The sequence below is a fragment of the Electrophorus electricus genome, chromosome 1 (genome assembly GCF_041902795.1).
Source record: "Electrophorus electricus isolate QZ-2024a chromosome 1, ASM4190279v1, whole genome shotgun sequence".
Lineage (NCBI taxonomy): Eukaryota > Metazoa > Chordata > Actinopteri > Gymnotiformes > Gymnotidae > Electrophorus > Electrophorus electricus.
The window spans coordinates 25,347,339-25,369,847 of record NC_137497.1 but is presented as its reverse complement, the minus strand read 5'-3'; the positions used below and the strand labels follow the sequence as shown (position 1 = coordinate 25,369,847).

At 40.3% G+C, this 22,509-nt stretch overlaps 1 protein-coding gene and 1 long non-coding RNA gene across 6 annotated transcripts in view; both read left to right on the top strand.

Moving 5' to 3' along the window:
- Window positions 1-446: 446 nt before the first annotated feature.
- LOC145657555 (uncharacterized) lies at window positions 447-2,770 on the top strand. The gene is made up of 3 exons (XR_014123341.1): window positions 447-959; window positions 1,101-1,203; window positions 2,269-2,770. It is a non-coding gene; the product is annotated as an uncharacterized LOC145657555 (long non-coding RNA).
- Window positions 2,771-5,203: 2,433 nt separating this feature from the next.
- The window catches only part of LOC113569146 (NACHT, LRR and PYD domains-containing protein 3-like), a 62,595-nt gene continuing 45,289 nt past the window's right edge, over window positions 5,204-22,509 (top strand). For 2 of the 5 annotated variants that reach the window (XM_081712946.1, XM_081712933.1), the window contains exons 1-6: window positions 5,204-5,360; window positions 10,287-10,365; window positions 11,969-12,240; window positions 12,841-13,008; window positions 15,934-15,975; window positions 17,381-19,172. In XM_081712946.1, the coding sequence (XP_081569072.1) occupies window positions 11,970-12,240; window positions 12,841-13,008; window positions 15,934-15,975; window positions 17,381-19,172 (2,273 nt within the window). In that variant the 5' untranslated portion in view covers window positions 5,204-5,360; window positions 10,287-10,365; window position 11,969. The remainder of the gene's footprint in view (window positions 5,361-10,286; window positions 10,366-11,968; window positions 12,241-12,840; window positions 13,009-15,933; window positions 15,976-17,380; window positions 19,173-22,509) is intronic. The other 3 variants (XM_081712938.1, XM_081712937.1, XM_081712941.1) reach the window with 3 other exon arrangements.

The window sequence follows — 22,509 nt, the reverse complement described above, 5'->3', positions numbered from 1 at the left end:
CACAGGAGAGAACTAAGGAGGGTAGTGGAGGAAACCTCACCTAGATTCAGACCTCAGCTCATACCAGTCTCTCCTTTTCAATTTCTCACTGGAAGTAACATCTGCAAATTCAGAGAAAAATTTGAATCATCAGCATGTGATCCATACAAGCTCGTCACTATTTTTTCTTCTCTCCTTAATCTTCCCCCTCCCCCTCCTTCCTCATCTCTTACTCAGGAGGATTTCAGCACCTTCTTTGAGGAGAAGGTTGCAGCAATCCACCACTCCTCTTCCTCTGTTCCCACTCTTCCAACCAGTGTGCATTCCCCAACATCCAACTCTCTGACTTCTTTTTCTCCTCTCCTCAGATGTAATTCTTCAACTCCTGACTTCCAGCAATCCAACTACATGTCTGCTAGATCAAATTCCTTCCACTCTGTTCCAGACAATCTGCTTCCTTTCATCTCTATCATCATCAAAAACTCCTTATCTTCGGGACATGTGCCAACTGTATTCAAAACCAGCAGGGTGGTACCAATCCTCAAGAAGGCCACACTCGATGGCTCCAATGCTACCAATTGCAGACCAGTATCACTTCTCTCTTTCCTTTCAAAAGCCTTTGAACAAGAAATTTATAATCAATTGTCTCTTTTCCTCATCCAGAACCAGTTGCATGAGCCCAATCAGTCTGGCTACAAACTGGCACATTCTACAGAAACTGCCCTCTTAGCAGTTATGGAGAAACTTCATGCTGCTAAAGTTGCCAAGCTGTCATCTGTTTTGATTCTTCTAGACCTTTCAGCAGCCTTTGCCACAGTAAACCACAACATTCTCCTCTGTTCTCTCCAGCCTTGGTGTGACTGGCTCTGCATGGAAATGGTTTCAGTCCTATCTGGAGGGACGGTCCTATCAGGTGACATGGAGAGGATCCACATCCAAACCATGTAGACTCGCCACAGGTGTTCCACAGGGTTCCACAGGTGTTCCACAGTATTGGGCCCCCTTCTCTTCTCTTTGTATATTTGTTTTCTTGGAAAAGTCAAATCTCTCATGGTTCCTCCTATTACTGCTAAGCTGATGACACTCAATTACATCTTTCTTTTCCACCCTCTGACACACAGGTCTCCAGATGTATCTCAGCATGCTTGACTGACATTGCATCATGAATGACAGCCCACCACTTGAAGCTCAATCCCAGTAAAACAGAGCTTCTATACATCCCAGGTACTCCCAACTCTTACCATGACATCACAGTTTCCTTTGAGAACTCCCTGGTATCACCAGCCAAAGCTGCCTATAGCCTGGGTGTAACTTTAGACAACCTGTTGTCGTTCTCATGTTTCAAATCTAACTCGGTCTTACAGATTTCTCCTTTGTAACATATGAAGGATTCAGCCCTTTCAGGAAGTTGCCCAGGTACTTGTGCAGTCTCTTGTGATCTCAAAGCTCCACTACTGCAACTCGCTACTTGCTGGTATTCCTCTAAGAGCCATCAGACCTCTACGACTGGTCCAGAATGCAGCAGCACGACTGTTCTTCAGTCTTCCGAAGTTCACACGTTATTCCGCTGCTGTGCTCCCTTCATTGGCTTCCAGTAAATGCATGCATCAGATTTAAAACCTTGATGCTTGCCTACATAAAAAATGGTCAAGCCCCTCCATACATGAAGTCAGTGGTCAAAGCTTGAAATACCATGCCTCAAGTCTCATGGAAGACAAGCATCAAGAGTATTCTCTGGCTCCCAGATGGTGGAATAAACTTCCACTTGCTGTTTGGACAGCAGAGTCCCTTGCAGTCTTCAAACGCAGACTGAAGACCCATCTATTCGTTTTTTATTTATTTAAATGACCACTGACCTTGCTCCTATATTGACTAACTAAACTAGTACTTATTGTAGGGTATTGTTTATAACACTGATGTTATCTAAGAAACTAGTACTTATTGTTTATTACACTTACACTTAGATACACCTCATGTATCTTGTACTTCTAGGCATCAGCAGGGATCCCTGTATTTCTACAGTGTTCTAGCTCATTGGTATATTGGATTCTAACCTACTCTACTGGCTGGGATGTATTTTATGAGTAAATGACAAAGCATTTTATAAGTCATCTGGATAAGAGTGTCTGCTAAATGCAATATATGTAAATGATCTTTGTCTTCTTGTCTACTCTGGTTTGCTGCGTCTGATCTTTATCTCCTGATTTCCTCAGGTTTACTGTGTCTGATCTTTGTCTCGTGGTCTCCTCAGGTTTGTTGTGTCAGATCTTTGTCTCGTGGTCTCCTCAGGAAGCCCCGAGTGGAGAATGTGAAGAAAGCAGCAGCAGAGCAGATGGAGCAGGAGGCTCCAAAGCCAAAGAAGAAAGGGTTCCTTCCCGAGAGCAAGAAACGCAAAAAAAGCAAGAAGCTCACCGTACTGGAGGACAAAGACACTACAGTCGCCCCAGCAACTGCAAGGGGAGGGGTGGAAGGGGGGAAGAAGAAGGAGGAAAAGAAAAGAGGAGGAGAGGAAACACAGACTCCGCCTCCTGTTAAAAAGGCCAAAGCTCAAAAGCTACAGAGCAAGAAGCAGAGAGGGAGGGACAGACAGCAGGTCAGCACTGAGTGAGGGACACACAGGGACTGAACAGAGGAGCAGGACAAAGACTCTGAAATGGACCTGTGTAGACCAGTGCACATCAACCCTGCTCCTGGAGATCTGTATCCCAGCGGTTTAGCCCCACCCCCTGCTCCTGGAGATCTGTCTCCCAGCAGTATAGTCCCACCCCCTGCTCCTGGAGATCTGTGGCAGTGGTAGCTCAGTGGTTAAGGTACTTGACTTGTATTTGTAATCGGAAGGCTGCTCATCCAACCACTGTGGACCCACCTCTGCCAAGTTGCCACTTATTACTAAATGTACTAGAGTACAGTCGTGATTTGGGTTTTCAGATCAAGAATGCATAATACTCTTTTGTGTCTAACTGGCTTATGGGTGTGTTGTGAGAAGTGTCTAAGCATAACGTTAAAGCATGAAGTGAGGCGAGGGGATGGACGCAAGTGCAGAGGGAGTTTATTAACAAACAAACATAAATAAACATAGTTGAACCAGAATAATAAAGATAATGAAGGTTAGGGCACAAAACAACAAGAACCTCACATACTGAACGAATCAAAGGACACACCAGACAGACATGGTTCACCAAACCTACAACCAACTAGATGAACCAAAATAACCGACAACGTGGGAAACAAAACACAGGGCTTAAATACATGATCTAATGGATGCTAAACAAGAGACAGGTGTAAATCATGAGGGGCGGAGAAAACGAAACTAAGGAATGGAATAATAACAAGGAAGTAAAGGAAAACAAAGAGGCGACAGGGAAACCAAGGAAACGGGGACGCCAGGAGGGTGGCCAATCGTGACACTAAGTGAAGCTTTATTTTCTTTTCACTTAGTGTACCAAAGTAGCGTATTAGACTAGTAGGCTACGAGTTATAACATCCCAAATGGAAGAAGATAACCTGCTTATACTGCAGTTGTCAAGACTGTTACTTTATCATTTACTATATCATCCATCCAGAGAGAGAGAGAGAGAGATAGTGAGTGAGTGAGTGAATGAGTGAGAGTGTCATTTGGCATTTAAGATGGATAACGTCCTGTGTCTCTGAGGGGCTCAGAGTGAGTGTTACTAGCCCGTCAAGGGATAGCATGTTACAGATACTACACTATCTCAGATTGAGGAGAGATTCACGTTTGTACCAAAAGGACTGACCATGGGAGGGTAAATTTTTGTCATTTTTTGTGCTCATTAGGGTGAAGTGGCCATTGTGTTTGAATCAGGCCTGCCATGTATTTTATTTTTGTGTTCTGGTGTAATTAGTATGATTATGTGAGATTTTGTTGGGTGGGGAATTTTAGGTTTATGAAAGGAATAAGCTGAGAATAAGTTTGTTATATCCATTTTTATCTTCTCTTTTCTATTGTTATATAGAGATCTGTGTGCTAAAAGGTAATATCGAGTAATTAATAAATATGTCATATGCAAATTTATGACATCCCACTAGTCATTAATTACACTCTGTAGTGAGGCTAGAAGTTCTCATTGGAATCTGGCTGTGGACTGCTATAAAGGACACCTAGATAGCTTACTCATAGATAGCTCACTTAATAGTTGAATACAGTTTTCATATGATGAGGAACCTGTGTTTGGTTCCTTCTTCTAACAGAAGAACACTGCCAGTGATCCAGCTGTTAATTATTCTTACTGTCTTGCATCTTTATCTCCTCTGCATGGTATTTATTTAATATAAAATGTAAATGATCAACTGTTATGTAACCAGCAATGCTAATACACATTTACTGCTATTCTTTTACTGTTAGACTGTGTTCTGTGTGCTCTGTGTTCTGTGTTCTATGTGTTCTGTGTGCTCTGTGTGTTCTGTGTTCTATGTGTTCTCTGTGTTTTATGTGTTCTATGTGTTGTGTCTTCTTTGTGTTCTGTGTTCTATGTATTCTGTGTGTTCTGTGTATTCTGTATTTGGTGTTTATTATACAAAATTATCTTCTTATTTAGGACTTCTAAATTTGTCTTACAATGTAGAATATTATGTGTTAATGTTATATGGAATTATCTATTGTGATTGTATCTAATGTGATTTAATAAGAAGTTTGATTCTCTGAAAAAATCCACACCAAATGTAAAACCTCAAACTGGTAGTTATGTTTCGCATGAATTTAATTGTGTTATTATTATTATTATTAAGTACGCCATGTAGTTTTCTGATGTACCAAATACAGGTAAACTAATAAATAACTTTTCCACAATACTTGAAATAAGCACACACACACACACACACACACACACACACACACACACACACACACACGCCCAGCATTCAGCCATTAAGAAGATTCTTTATTTGTCATATGCACAACATGGTATGAAAGTCCACACACTTACAGGCTTATTGTGAAGCTGATTATCTAAATTACAATCATTCGTAAGTTAGATCTACAAACGAAATGGTTTGTTAAGTTCCGAAATGTTTAAACGTGCCGACATAGTGGAGATTTACTCTCACCCTGGCCGCAAAACAAGTCCGTGTAGGCGGGACTGTGAAGCCATTGGCTGTATAGACTGCTTAGTCGATGATTGGCTGCAGCAAAATGATGGACAGCTAACTTTGGCTGATGATTGTTTTAATGACTGGAATAAGAAATCGGTTGTGTAATTGGCTTCATACGAAAATTATTGACATGTCCTCTACTTACGCCCACTGATGTTCCTGTAGTTAGTTCCTTCTCAAGAAAACGGAAGTATTTTCTCAAATGTCACCATTATTGAAAGTTGGCAGATTGGAGATATTTAAAATATTTAAATAGTTTAAAATATTTTACGGTAAGTTCATCCTATTTGTTAAAATGTGATGTCGGTGCAGTTTAAACAGCGTGTCTTGTAAGTACATAGTTGTGTGTTTAAATCGTAGGTCCACCCAAACGTGGATTAAATGTAAAGATTAAAGTCCTGGTGAAGTTAACGGTACGCATCTAAAATGACGGACACTAAAATGGCCCAGTACGATCGCACAGTTATATTTTTTTAAATATTTAACTGGCTCAGATATACGTTGTCAGTTATTGTAAATCTCGATTTTAAGTCGTAGTTAGTCAGTAATCTTTCCAAATGTTCCCAGTTTAAACTCCTCTGGCATAAACCTAAAGTTGCTGCTGTAACGTTTGTTTTTTACAGTTAGTTTCCTGTTCAGTTTCAGCCATTTGTAGTGTTGTCCAAATCCTCAGTGGACAGTTCAGATTCCCTGTATAGTTAATTATCTGTATTATTAACTATAGTTTGGGATCGGACGGTCGACACTGACGTTTTTAAGCTTGTTTCGAGTTTCTGAAGCGCAGCGTTTTGAAACACTGATCTGAAGTGTTGCGCAAAAGGGCCATGTCACGTGACCACGGCTAAACGAAGTTTGTGTTTCTACAACTGTCATACAGAACCTGCCGCTCCTGTCTTTGACTGACAGTGTCTGAAACAAACCTGATCACAAATCTGACTCAGTGACACACTCTATGAATGCTTACAAGAAAACACACCCCAACTTTAAGGATTTTGTGAGAATAGAGAATTTGAGAGATGGAGAGATTCAGTGTTGTCTAGATAGAAGGTTACTGATAGGACATATTGAGTGATATGCTAATGAGAGAAATCTAGTAAACAGTAGGTAGGATAGATATAGTGACATTGATATATAGAAAGTGTATGTAGAGAGAGATTCTCTGGTTTACTGACAGGAGTGATGTGCTGTACATCCACTCATTTATATAATGGTAAAAACACCTGTGCATACCAGCAAAAAGTGTACTATGTGAATGAATCTTTTCCAAGACTGAGGAGGTAATTTGGGAAGAGAAGAAGCCCCCAAAACAGCAGAAGAACTAATATTTTATAATATAAATATAAATAATAATAAATATATAAATTGTTCCTTTATTTTACTTTATTGATCTTCATTATCCATAATCATAATTATCTACATTCACAACAGTTCCTTCTGCTGTAGATGAAACCTGTTCCACACAGACAGTTCATTAAATAGGTCTGCACTTCATAGACTACAGAGTTTATGTGAACCCACACAATCCATTTGATTATTTATCCCAGTAAACATATTGGCCATTTGTTAATAAATTATCTTTCTAAATCTCATGATTTACACATGAAACTGAAATAACACAAATTTGAAATACCTTACAGAACACAACAGAAAACAGAAACATCATTTGTTTCTTTGTTTATTGTGATGATTTCTCTGAAATATTTATTGATCATATATATTGATAACCTGGCATAACCCAGCAGAATAATATCTAGCCAAAGTAGTTCAGACTTTGTTGTTTCACAGAATAGAATCATCAAAACGTTAGCAAAAGTGGTCACTGTGGAGATCGTTGTCAGATTGCTTCTGTTCTAAAGGCCCAGAAGTGATGGAAGAATTATGAGTGAATATTATTTACTTTTGTTTTTCTATATAATATATTTATCCAGTTAAACATTGTCATTGGCTAAAGATATTGGTTGATTATCCAGTTAAACTCTGTGTCAGTGGCCAAAGATTAGGATTATGACCTAAATTATGATTATTCATAATTCATATTATTCATTAATCATAATTGTTAATTATGACCTTCAGTAAAATTCATAAAACCAACCATATGGCCAGATTCAGAAAACCAGTCATATAAACTTAAGGTCAGATTCACATGCCAGAATGCCTAGATCTGCAAGACTTTCCTGGAATACTGGAATTTAAACCTTTCCCATATAAAGTGTTCACTCGGAAGCAATGCAACAAAACCAAACTCAAATAAGGAAAATCCTTTATTAATTCTCATAAATCCAACAAGATATTTGATTGTGTCGACTATGAATCCACAGTGCCCCTTAGTGACTGTAACAGGTTCTTCAACCTGAACTGTTCTGAGTCCCTCTTTATAAATGTATGTTAACTTTCCCTGTCTTTGAAAGGCTCTGAGCGCGAGCAGAGACGGAGTCCCAGTATGGTGAATGCAGTTTACCTATGAATTAACCTGTCATTGCTGTATTTACATATTAACCATTATACTTGCTATTATGTGATTACCTCTTCATTTCAAGTATAATAGACAGAGGAAGACTATTTGATCTATTAATATGAGAACAGTTATAATATTTGTGTAATAATCATGCTTTCTCTTAATGAAAAATGTAACTGTTTCCTATATATAGTTATGAGCTTTATATTGGGGGTAAGAACTTTTTCTTTTCATTTAGAAATATGTGGACTAAGTGCTCAGGTGAAATTAGTGTGATAAAATTGTTCCCACCTATTACGGCTTAAAAGACGTGACGGCCCGAGTGCCGCAGGGCAAAGAGCAGGGCACACAGACCTCTCTCGACGGAGACACACATTTATTAACGTAAAAAACAAAGATAAACAACACATGTTAACGGCATTCACACGTAACATCCAGTACACCATGAACATCTACTGTGAACACACCTAACATTTAACATGAACAATGACCGACTGCAAACTACACACAAACAGGCATTTAAATACATACATAAACGAAACCAAGAACTGGGTGCAGGTGTGTGCTAAAAGGGGGCGTGGTTACAAACAAGTCAGCATGAACAGTTAACAGTGAGCCCACTGCACGCGGTGGGCCATACCACGTGATCAGAGGGAAGGGGAGCGTACCATGACAAGACGATTACCACCCAACCCCAAGTAGCAATATATCAGTATATCAATATCTGTTCCAGTTGTTTATTCCCCCTTTCTTTCCTTTTTACTATATTGAATTAATCATGTCTTATAAGCTAACTCGAGATTAATGCCTGCCTGAATCAAAGCCTGAGACTGAGACAAAAAAAACTATGAATATGCATGAACAGAGCTGTTGAGCCATTCCTTCCACGCTGCCCCCGAGATCAGTAGTTAAAAATCAATTCTCAGTATCAGATAGTCAGTTCAAGCTCTACAAGAAGATACTTAAAGTCTGCACCTCTCACGAGAAGAATTACGTATTTATAACAGTGTTTAATTTCATATGTTTGTCTTAGACCCAATCTGCAAATCTGTATAAACTTATTTAATTTGCTCTTCACTTTTTGTTGTTGGTAGAATTAGCTTTTGTTCTGTTTGGCCAACAGTAATCAGTTTTAATTTAGCCAACCACCAGCCTTAGGTTTCAAACAGTCTACATCACCCAGCTACAAACCTATGTACTTCCTGAAATACCTTTACAAAATCTCAGGAACTTTGGCGAAGTTCAGGGCACTCCAAAAGATTCAGCCCGGCCAGTTTTGCTGACTTGGGTGATGAACTAGGGCCGCTGACAGCGCAGAGAAAAGTTTAGGATTATGTGTGGCATAAATTCATCCAGAATTTAGCCACTCTGAAGCTCTGCAACCTCTCCCTGAGCGGACTGATCATCTGGCCCTTCACTGACCCTGAAACGTAAAATCTTCTGCTTCATTCACAGGCTAAGCTCAGGGGGCCAGCCATGAGCTGTCATTCACATAGATAATTTTGTACTGATTTATTTTTCTCTCCTGTTAGCTCAGATAGTAACCTCAGATCTAATTTCACGTTAGGATTCCCCAGATAGTTGTTCTTCCCTTTCAGGCATTTTTACTCAATTCTCACTAATTAATTAATTTAACCATAGTAGCCTCTTGGCTAATTAGCGTTAGCTAAATTGTGTGTGTGTGTGTGTGTGTAGTTCTGGGTCTCTTGGTTACTCAGTTCTTTTTTTTCATGCAAGTCATTCTTCTCTACTCAACTTATTTCAATTTATAATTTTTCTCTTTCTCTTTCTTCTCTCCTTCCTTTTTTGTTTGTCTGCAAGTCTGCTACTTGTCTTACAATGTCAAAGATTTGTTTTATTCATTAATCAGTAAACTTCACATTTATTCATTAAGTTGGACATAATGGCAAGTATATCTGAAACAATGGCATTCGGTCCCTGCACAAAATATGAACTAATTTAATTTGGTAATTAATCAGTAATAATTGATAATCCTTTCCTTACGTTTATGATCATGCCCCCTGTTAATATTTCATAAATGTATGTAATTTTGCTACAGCTGAATCCTGTAACACACTCTGTATGTGTGTGTGTATGTGTATGCTTAATTAAAAGGGAGACATGGCTCCTAGCCATAGTACAGACTGTTCGAACTATCCTGACTCATGTATATGACATGCAGCCGTCTTCATTGTCTGTCTGTCTGTATGTATATACTGTATATGACTTACAGTCGTCTTCATTGTCTGTGTGTGTTTACTGTATATGATTTACAGCCGTCTTTATTGTCTGTGTGTGTTTACTGTATATGACTTACAGCCGTCTTCATTGTCTGTGTGTTTACTGTATATGATTTACAGCCGTCTTCATTGTCTGTGTGTGTTTACTGTATATGACTTACAGCCGTCTTCATTGTCTGTGTTTGTATACTGTATATGACTTACAGCCGTCTTCATTGTCTGTGTGTGTGTTTACTGTATATGACTTACAGCCGTCTTCATTGTCTGTGTGTGTTTACTGTATATGACTTACAGCCGTCTTCACTGTCTGTGTGTGTGTGTATACTGTATATGATTTACAGCTGTTTTCATTGTCTGTGTGTGTTTACTGTATATGACTTACAGCCGTCTTTACTGTCTGTTTGTGTGTATATACTGAGTGTGACATACATTCTTTAGAACCCCCTAAAGACACCAACACTTTCTGAAATCTTCATACAGAATTTCTCTGTTGTTCTGTACAGGCCTGCCAAGATACACAATAACAGATAAACTAAGACATTTACTAAGACTCTGCTGGCTATGTGGTCTCCTGTAACTCAGGTAAGGCTTTGACCTTAAGTAAAGAAGTTAAGGTGCTAGTAACACCTAGGTCATGAGTTTGATTCACATGGTGCACATGTACTGTCACATAGATACACATGTAAGCCACTCTGTAGAAAAATGTCTGTAAATGTGTGTGAACAAATGAATCCATTAAATCCTCGATAAGGCTGTTTTCTTACTGGGTAACTCCATCACAAATGCCAGATTTTGCTAACTATTGTACCATGGGTCGATTTCACACAGACACCTATAACAGAGAGCCGCAAACATTTTTGTTACATGTTTACATACTTCCCCACATATTTTTTCCTGGGTTAAATTTTCTGTATTCAAGATCAACATTTTTTACTCATACTTGTTTTTGAGAAAGACTTGCTACCTCTGAAATAATGTGGATGAACCTTTTTATTACTGTTGTATTTCGGTTGAATGTTGCTTCAGTTTGGTTATGGACAACCAAGAGAAAACAACCGGCAGGAGAACAATTCCAATATTTGAAAGTAATCACTAGGGGGCACTGTTTCACATTTTTATTAAACTGTCTCATTGAATTTGTGGTGGCTGGTATATTTGAGTAAGAATACATAATTTTGATATTTTCATTGTTGAGCCCATTAGAGTGTCACTGCGCTGTGTCAGACCCACAGGCTGGGTGTTGTGTTTTGTGTTGGGTGGGCTGTGTGCTGTGTGTTGCGTGTCTGCACCAGAACAGTGTAAATGCACTGTAAGGCTCATCCTCTAGTAGTGTGCAGGTCATACCCCAGTCTACAGGACTACACATACAGTCTGATTACACAAACAGTCCGTCCACGTGCAGTCTAATTTCAGTGTCTATATCCCTGTCACATCTGGTCCTCCATGTTGGTTGGTTCTCCTTCCAGCAGCAGTCTGTGGGTCGCCTCCCATCTTACCCTCACAGGCCTGTTTTCTGATCACTTCCAGCTCACACTCCCAGGTCTGTTCTCTGATCACTTCCAACTCACACTCACAGGTCTGTTCTCTGATCACTCCCATCTCACCCTCACAGGCCTGTTCTCTGATTACTTCCGTCTCACCCTCACAGGCCTGTTCTGTGATCACTCCCATCTCACCCTCACAGGCCTGTTCTCTGATCACTCCCATCTCACCCTCACAGGCCTGTTCTCTGGTCACTTCCAACTCACCCTCACAGGCCTGTTCTCTGATCACTCCCATCTCACCCTCACAGGCCTCAGCTCTCATTTGTGTAAAAATAAATAATCTATTATATTCGTGTGACACGTGTGAATACACATATCTGCCCATCACCAGAGTAAAACAAGCAGACTGTATGACCTCAGACTACCAGAGTTTTCATAACAGAGCCACACAGTGGTAGTGAGAGATGACAAATGGGTAAAACCCAGTGAACACACAGCAACAATTTACTTACTCCTGTCTACGTCACACAGTTCACCCAACACACTCACATTCACTCCTCTCTACATCACACACACAGCGCACTTCACCCAACACACTCACATTCACTTCTCTGTCTGTTCCTGCACTGTGAACATAAACAGTTGAACATGTTTGTAAACCTTTAGTAAACTGGAGTCTGTTGTCCTTCTTCACACTGCAGGATGGACAAAGAACAGCTTCTCTTCACTTTAAATGACCTGGAGAAAGAAGAGCTGAAGACATTCCAGTGGTATCTGAAAAATGGCATGGAAGGTTTCCCCTGTATCCCAAAATCTCATCTGGAGAATTCTAACAGACCTGACACTGTGGACAAGATGGTGCAGCAATATGGCCAAGATGGAGCTGCGGAGATCACACAGCTCATCCTGAAGAAGATGCGCCACAACCAACAGGCTGAGGCCCTGAGGACCAAACACAGTGAAAATAAAGCAGGTGAAATCATGTTCACTTTTTAAACTCACTATTTCAGGATTTTATATGCTCATTGCATTTGTTTTTGTTTTGTTAGTGAACTCAATGGACAAAGAATGTAGTGCCTTGTGCGCTGAAGTTAAGTGTCTTTATTGCCCTGTGTGCTGAGGTCAAGTGTCTTTATTGCCCTGTGTGCTGAGGTCAAGTGTCTTTATTGCCCTGTGTGCTGAGGCAAAGTGTCTATATTGCCTTGTGTGCTGAGGTCTTTATTCTCAATATGAAAAGGGCACAAAGCAAAGAAACTGTTCAGTAGAACAGTACTGGGGTATAAACTGTTCTTCAGTCTGGTCTTGTGGGTGTATGGGGCACTGCAGCACTTGCTAATTGGCAGAGGAGAGAAAACACTGTGGTTGTTGTGGCTTGAGCCTCTGTGGATGTTCATGGCTTTGTGTAATGCTGCAGGTTTTGTAGAGAGCTTCCAGTGTGGAAGCATTGAGCCCGTGACCCTGTGGGTTTGATTATGTGCTAGAGGGTCTTCCTGTTCTCAAAGGTGCAGCCAAACTACCATGTTGTAATGCAGTGTGTGATCATGGATTCTGTGCTGTGTGGTGTGTTGACCAGAAGCAGCTGTGGGAGGTCAAACTGGACCAGGCCAGAACATCACAGCTCAAACTGGACCATGCCAGAATATCACAGCTCAAACTGGAGGAGCTATCAGTGCACCTGTTCTACATGGAAATGTGTTTCAAGGCCCTGTTAATTTCTTCACTGGACACTATAAACCTTACGGTAATGGAGCATAAAGACTAAACACAGCTCAGACTAAATCAGTTTCGGCAATCAAAATGACATCTCAGACACCTTCACACTGACTTGTATGTATTTTTATGGCCAGCTCGTTTCAAGAATGCAATATAAATCTGATTAAAGCCACCTATAAGGATGTCTAGGATACCTAGATAAAGAAAATAAACAGAAGGAAGAGAGTGGTGTAACACAAATCTTGGAAAGGGCATCAGCTACCCCTTATCCTAAAACACCAAAGCTTACCTGTCCCATTGAATAAACACTGTATCAGCTACCACATTATCCTAAAACACCAACGCTTAGCTGTCCCATTGAATAAACACTGTATCAGCTACCCATTATCCTAAAACACCAAGACTCAGCTGTCCCACTGAATAAACACTGTATCAGCTACCCATTATCCTAAAACACCAAAGCTTAGCTGTCCCAATGAATAAACACTGTATCAGCAACCACATTATCCTAAAACAACAAGGCTTACCTGTGCCATTGAATAAACACTGTATCAGCTACCACATTATCCTAAAACACCAAGACTTAGCTGTCTCATTAAATAAACACTGTATCAGCTACCCATTATCCTAAAACACCAAGACTCAGCTGTCCCACTGAATAAACACTGTATCAGCTACCCATTATCCTAAAACACCAAAGCTTAGCTGTGCCATTGAATAAACACTGTATCAGCTACCCATTATCCTAAAACACCAAAGCTTAGCTGTCCCATTGAATAAACATTGTATCAGCTACCACATTATCCTAAAACACGAAGACTTAGCTGTCCCACTGAACACTGTATCAGCTACCACATTATCCTAAAACACCAAGACTTAGCTGTCCCATTAAATAAACACTGTATCAGCTACCCATTATCCTAAAACACCAAGACTCAGCTGTCCCACTAAATAAACACTGTATCAGCTACCCATTATCCTAAAACCTCAAAGTTTAGCTGTCCCATTGAATAAACATTGTATCAGCTACCACATTATCCTAAAACACCAAGACTCAGCTGTCCCATTAAATAAACACTGTATCAGCTACCCATTATCCTAAAACACCAAGACTCAGCTGTCCCACTAAATAAACACTGTATCAGCTACCCATTATCCTAAAACCTCAAAGCTTAGCTGTCCCATTGAATAAACATTGTATCAGCTACCACATTATCCTAAAACACCAAGACTCAGCTGTCCCACTGAATAAACACTGTATCAGCTACCCATTATCCTAAAACACCAAAGCTTAGCTGTCCCACTGAATAAACACTGTATCAGCTACCAATTTCCTAAAACACCAAGACTTAGCTGTTGCACTGAATAAACACTGTATCAGCTACCAATTTCCTAAAACACCAAGACTCAGCTGTCCCACTGAATAAACACTGTATCATCTACCCATTATCCTAAAACACCAAGACTTAGCTGTCCCATTGAATAAACACTGGATCAGCAACCACATTAACCTAAAACTCCTGTATTTTACATTGGGAACTCCTTTGGTCTGCAGCGTTATCACAATCTAGTACCACTTATCTACTAAAACAACCTAAACCCAAACCCACAGTCCAATACATCCTCAGGGGGGCTAACATTAGACCACTTATCCACTAAAATGGCTATTAATCCTTCCCAGTCACAGTCAAACTCTATGTAATAAGACCATAGAAGACACTACAATAGAAGTTCTCCACATATCCCCTCCAGCCAAAAAATTATATACAATAACAGTGTCAGCAGGCACTGGAAGTGATGGGCACACACCCACCACAACTGTCAGTTACACAGTCAGAAGAGAGGAGTGCAGGCACCTCAGTAAAGCCCATGTTGACACCCCTCACCAACACTTGATGTCCTGTAGCTGTTTGGTCAGGCAGACATAACACTCCCTCTAAAAGAAAAGACTGAGCAGCTCCAGTGTCTCTGAGGATGAAACAGGGACACCACACTCCTGACCAGAGAGAGATACAATTCCCTCTCTAAGAAAAGGACTATTATGTTGCACTTGAACAGAATGTAGAATCAGAGCCAAATGCTGCTGTCACTAAGGCTCCTCCCCTCACAAGTCACATGCTATGGCCTGCCATGTGCAGGGGGATTCATATGTGTACTGTTTTGTAACCACGCCCCCTGGGCTTGCACACACATGCACAGGGTTTAATGTTGTGTTAGTTTGTCTATTTAAACACCTGTCTGTGTCTGCACCCTTGTTGGTCATTGTAACTATGTAGCTATGTCGCTACTTTTGTGTAACTATCGATATATGTAAACATCGCTGTAGCCATAATCACCATTATCACCATTTCATGTGTATATGTTAGTAGTCAAATGTTCGTGTTATCATGTTCACAATAGATGTTGTATGTGAGTGCCACCTTTGTCGTCTGTGTAATGTTAATAAATGTCTTGCACTGTTGAGGAAGTCTGTGTGTCAGCGTTACAGCCACTATGCCACTATGTAGAATAGCTGGCCAATATTCTCTTCTAGTTCACTTTCCCTTACTGTTTACATATTTACTTCAAATATTCAAAGAACCTTATGTTCTTTTATAAGTGATCTCAATTCATTTACAAAGTAGAATTAGGCAAAACTCAAAATCATCTGGTATATTAATAAACAAACATTGCAAACAATAAGTTTTGAATAACAAATGTTCATTAGTAACAATGAAAAAAATGATGTCATTCTCAATTTAAACATGAGCAAATCACAAATGTAGTCCAGTAATGATGAACAATGTGTTTGGCACAGACTGTATAACTTACAAAATGCATAATAACAAATGTGCAGGTCTTCTCAAACATAGCAGTCACAACCAAAAATTGCACACAGGACTCACTCACAGTTAATAAAGTAGGTTTTGTGTTTTATATTTTCTGCTCTTTACTCTGATGTCTTCGCTCACAGGTGGAGACAAATGTGAAGTTTCGACTGCTAAGAGTCCAGCAGGTAAATTCAACCCAGTCACACCTTTAGGCATGAAAATATATAAAACTTTAAACAATATGAATATTATATATATATATATATATATATATATATATATATATATATATATATATATATATATATATATATATATATATAAACAACATGACAGTAGTGTATGTGATGTGCGTGTGTGACAGTAGTGCATGATATTCATCGTTCACACACGCACATCACATACATTAAATGTATAGTCAGCCTGCAGTTATTATACAGTCCCTCAGATACAGCACATTATAGTTCTAAAAATAAATAAACCTCAAAATTATTGCACAGCTTCAATGTTGTTACACCTGTTAATATAATTACACAGTCTAAAAGAATTGTAGCTGCCTAGATCTAGCTACTTAAATCTTTATTGAAGAAGGTATGAGCATATTTTTTAAATGATTCAATTACATACAGGAACTGTAAAGGTTAAAGCACAACAATAGTGAGAAATCTCCCTAACAGCATGAGGAAGAAACCTTGAGAGGATACAAGACTCAAAAGTTTGGGGGCATCCTCCTGTGTTTGACATCCAGCACCTCAACAGAAACAATACAAACAATAAAGAACAAAATACCTCACCATTAACACACTGAGCACTGGTAGACACGTCACCTCTCCCATAGTGTTTCAGTACCTCATCATTAACACACTGAGCACTGGTAGACACGTCACCTCTCCCATAGTGTTTCAGTACCTCGTCATTAACACACTGAACACTTGTAGACACGTCACCTCTCCCTGAGTGTTTAAGTACCTCTTTATTAACACACTGAGCACTGGTAGACATGTCACCTCTCACATAGTGTTTCAGTACCTCATCATTAACACACTGAGCACTGGTAGACACGTCACCTCTCCCATAGTGTTTCAGTACCTCGTCATTAACACACTGAGCACTGGTAGACACGTCACCTCTCCCATAGTGTTTCAGTACCTCATCATTAACACACTGAACACTGGTAGACATATATAACCTGTTACAGCCCAGCATACATAAGACAGTTAGTGCACAAGTAAAGCCCTGCACACACTCTGTGGTTATGAACTAATGGAGGTAGCACTGACCAAATTGAGAAGGCAAAGCAGAGCTGCAGAAAGTAAGAACTATGATCCAGCTTGGTTCAGTTAAAGACTCATTGAGCCATTACAGACTGTTCCATCTCATAACAATGATCAAAAAATTGAATATCATTTGGAGTCTTTTTGATGTCTCCTTATTTGGTAGTACTACTGATAGTTATTCTACTCTGCAGTGGTAAACAAACTTCAGAGAGAACATGATATAAAGTTAACATTTTGAAACTACACTAAACAGGCACTTTCCTTATTCACAGGTTATATGAATCACAACTTTTTTCTTCCCACTCTTTAACAGGTGGAGGAAAAAGTGATCTCAGTAGTAGGAGAATGAAAATAAAATATAAGGAAAAATATGAGAAGTTGTATGAGGAGGCTACAATAGAATGTGATCGTGTGCCTATAAAAGACACTTACACTGAAGTTTACATGATCAAAGGATGCACAGGAGGAGTGAACACAAAGCATGAAGTGAGACAGGTGGAGGACTTTTACCCCAAAACAGAAGAAACACCAATCACACTCAGTGACCTCTTCAAAATGCAGTCTACTGAAAACAAGCATGGTACTAAAGTCCTGACATTGGGAATAGCTGGAGTGGGAAAAACAGTCTCTGTGCACAAGTTCATTCTTGACTGGGCTGAAGAGAAGTGCAACCAGGACATAAATTTCATCATGTACCTCCCATTTCGAGAGCTGAACTTGATCAAGGATGAAAAGTACAGCCTCTCAAAACTACTTCTTTACTTCCATCAAGAACTCCATTCTGGAGATGAAAAGGAGATATTAAATGAAAAACTTCGGCTGCTTTTCATACTGGATGGACTGGATGAAAGTAGAATTCCTCTAGATCTTCATCAGAAGAAGGTATCTAATGTGAATGAGAAGACTACTCTTGATAAACTAATAACAAACCTCATAAATGGAGAACTGCTTCCTTCTGCTCTTCTCTGGATCACTTCACGACCTGCAGCAGTCAGTAAGATAAATTACCAATACTTTAACTCTGTTACAGAAATCCGTGGATTCAATGACCAGCAGAAGGAGGAGTACTTCAGGAAGAGAATCAGAGATGAAGATCAAGCAACCACAATTCTCTTACACATTAAGACTGCAAGAAGCCTTCATATCTTGTGTCACATACCCGTCTTCTGCAGGATCGCAGCCACCGTGCTTCAGAAAATGCTGAAGGATGGTATAGACTTGAAAAATGCTCCCAAAACTCTGACAGAAATGTACCTACGTTTCCTGATGTTTCTCACAGAGCAAATGACTGAGAAATACAGCACAAAGCAAAACACTGACAATACAGTTCCATCCGAGACAAAAAGAGCAGAGGTGCTGGGTATCATGCAGCTTGGCAAGTTAGCTTTTCTTCAGCTACAAAAAGGACAGCTGCTGTTCTATGAGAAAGATCTGAAAAAGTGTGGCATTGATTTCCAAGAGGCTTTAGTGTACTCTGGAATTTGTACACAAATTTTTAAACAGGAGGGGAAGATCTTCAGCTTTGTGCATTTAAGCTTCCAGGAGTTTCTTGCTGCTGTATTTGTGTTCCTAACATTCAGGGATGAAGGCAACCCACTCCTTAAAACCCCACTGGAGAAAATTAAGTGGATGATAAAACACAGACTGTGTGATCTGCTTGAGACAGCAGTAGATAAAGCCATGAGTAGTGAAAATGGACACCTGGACCTTTTCCTCCGTTTCCTCTTCGGCCTCTCACTGGAGTCCAATCAGAGGCTCCTGAGGAGTCTACACCCAGAACTGGACATCAAAGAAGAGAGTTTAGAGCAGAATGTGAACTACATCAAGAAAACCATCAAGAGAACAAAATCCTTTGAAGAGACTATCAATCTATTCCACTGCTTGAGTGAAATGAAAGACAACTCTCTGATAAGTGAAATACAGACCTCCCTGAACTCAGGGGACCTCTCAACACAGACACTCTCATCTGTACAGTGTTCAGCTCTGGTGTTTGTGCTGCTGATGTCAGAGGAGATTCAAGAGAAATTTGAGCTGAAGAAATTCAGGCCATCAGATAAAGGACTGAGGGAATTATTTCCAGTATTGAAAAACACCAGGCGAGCTCTGTAAGTATCTTTTGGATTAATCATTTTAATTGTTAAAGGTTTTTATTACTGAAGCTCCTTCTGTAACTAATCAAATTATGTGAATGTGAGCAAACTGAACAATAGTTTTCATTTCCAGTGGTAAAAGTGATGTCCAGTGATGGTTGGTGCTCTGTCTGTGTGTATGTCCAGTGATGGTTGGTGCTCTGTGTGTGTGTGTGTGTGTGTGTGTGTGTGTATGTATGTTCAGTGATGGTTGGTGCTCTGTGTGTGTGTATATGTCCAGTGATGGTGCTCTATGTGCATGTATATCCAGTGATGGTTGGTGCTCTGTGTGTGTGTGTGTGTGTGTGTGTGTGTGTGTGTGTCTGTGTGTGTATGTATGTATGTATGTATGTCCAGTGATGGTTGGTGCTCTGTGTGTATGTATGTCCAGTGATGGTTGGTGGTCTATGTGCATGTATGTCCAGTGATGGTTGGTGCTCTGTATGTATGTATGTTCAGTGATGGTTGGTGCTCTATGTGCATGTATGTCCAGTGATGGTTGGTGCTCTGTGTGTATGTATGTATGTCCAGTGATGGTTGGTGCTCTATGTGCATGTATGTCCAGCTATGGTTGGTGCTCTGTATGTATGTATGTCCAGCTATGGTTGGTGCTCTGTATGTATGTATGTCTAGTGATGGTTGGTGCTCTGTGTGTGTATGTATGTCCAGTGATGGTTGGTGCTCTGTATGTATGTATGTATGTATGTCCAGTGATGGTTGGTGCTCTGTGTATGTATGTATGTCCAGTGATGGTTGGTGCTCTGTGTATGTATGTATGTCCAGTGATGGTTGGTGCTCTGTATGTATGTATGTATGGCCAGTGATGGTTGGTGCTCTGTGTATGTATGTATGTCCAGTGATGGTTGGTGCTCTGTATGTATGTATGTATGTATGTATGTCCAGTAATGGTTGGTGCTCTGTGTGTGTATGTATGTCCAGTGATGGTTGGTGCTCTGTATGAATGTATGTATGTCCAGTGATGGTTGGTGCTCTGTGTGTGTGTATGTATGTCCAGTGATGGTTTGTGCTCTGTGTGTATATGTATGTCCAGTGATGGTTGGTGCTCTGTGTGTATGTATGTATGTCCAGTGATGGTTGGTGCTCTGTGTGTGTGTATGTATGTCCAGTGATGGTTGGTGCTCTGTGTGTGTATGTATGTATGTCCAGTGATGGTTGGTGCTCTGTATGTATGTATGTATGTATGTATGTATGTATGTATGTATGTATGTATGTCCAGTGATGGTTGGTGCTCTGTGTATATGTATGTATGTCCAGTGATGGTTAGTGCTCTGTGTGTGTATGTATGTATGTCCAGTGATGGTTGGTGCTCTGTGAGTGTGTATGTCCAGTGATGGTTGGTGCTCTGTGTGTATGTATGTCCAGTGATGGGTGGTGCTCTGTATGTATGTATGTGTGTATGTATGTCCAGTGATGGTTGGTGCTCTGTGTGTGTGTATGTCCAGTGATGGGTGGTGCTCTGTATGTATGTATGTGTGTATGTATGTCCAGTGATGGGTGGTGCTCTGTGTGTGTGTATGTCCAGTGATGGTTGGTGCTCTGTGTGTATGTATGTCCAGTGATGGGTGGTGCTCTGTATGTATGTATGTATGTCCAGTGATGGTTGGTGCTCTGTATGTATGTATGTGTGTATGTATGTCCAGTGATGGTTGGTGCTCTGTCCTGTCTTAACCGCCTCCCCTTCCCCTGCACCCAGTGCAGTAACCCAGGGGTCTGTGGTTCTGATAGAGTAGCTGTGTGTAAACTGGCTGCTGCTTCTTTTTCAGCTTTCCTTTTTCAGGGAACATAGATGAGGGAACAACACTGTGTGTGTTGAAGTCACCACACTAGAGTGGGACAAGAAACTGAGCATGTAATTAAATTTACTGTAGGTTATGAGATCAAAGAATTTACGAGACAGGTGAGATGGGACAGGTGAGATGGGACAGGTGAGATCGGGGAGGTGTCTGGAATTCTTCATTGTTAAAAAACTAAATGTATCAGAAAAGTAAACTCATGTAGCTTAAAATGAAAACAAAACACTGCAAACAACACACCAGTGGTAAAACTTTAGAATGTATTTCACCAAGTACAAGTCTATTTATCAGTCCAGACACCATGTAGTAGTACATTTTAGTATTTACATACCAAGTATAAGTCTATTTATCATTCCAGTTATCATGTAGTATTAAAGTTTAGTATTTATTTACCCAGGACAAGTCTATTTATCAGTCCAAACACCATGTAGTAGTAAAGTTTAGCCTGAAATGAGGTAAGGAATTGCTGAAGTACAGAGGAAATTATTATAAGATAAAGCATAGAGGGACAGCCAGCAGACATAGAGGGACAGGACTCATCATACAGCACAGCAGCAGTAACAGACAGACAGGACACAGCAGAGCAGCAGTAACAGACAGACAGGACACAGCACACAACAGAGCAGCAGTAACAGAGAGACAGTACACAGCACACAGCAGAGCAGCAGTAACAGACAGACAGAACACAGCACACAACAGAGCAGCAGTAACAGAGAGACAGTACACAGCACACAGCAGAGCAGCAGTAACAGACAGACAGAACACAGCAGAGCAGCAGTAACAGAGAGACAGCACACAGCACACAACAGAGGAGCAATAACAGACAGACAGGATACAGCACACAGCAGAGCAGCAGTAACAGAGAGACAGTACACAGCAGACAACAGAGCAGCAGTAACAGACAGACAGGATACAGCACACAGCAGAGCAGCAGTAACAGAGAGACAGCACACAGCACACAGCAGAGCAGAATGTGTGGTGGAGTTTCTGACCTACTGAAGGCCACAATCATCTGTTCCTCATGTCTGTCATTACAAAAATCTTTAACCCTATTCGCTGCCTCCCATAATGAATGTTAGTGGTTCAAACGGTTTCCACGGTAAATACTCCAATCCAACTGTTCTGCCAGGCACTTGGCTAGACAACAATAAATTAAGCACTTCAGCCAACAGATTCTTTTCCACATCCTCCTTACTCTCTCCCTTAAGCTAAGACAAGGAAATGCAGCCTCAGCTTCATCTAAATTAAGACAGTCAGCTGATACAATTTAAGATTTATTGACTCTAGCCACTACCAACACTCCACACCTGCAGAGTTTCTATGTATTTTCTCAAGTCAAAAATGTGTTCGTGCTCCCTGTGTCTCACTTAACAAATCGCTAGTATTTTCTGATTTGCTTCGCTGAATTCCATCATTTATTAATATGTTGACTTAACCGTAACTTATTTGAGTAAATTAAATTTATTCCAAAATTCTATTAATCGCCACTCACATTGTTT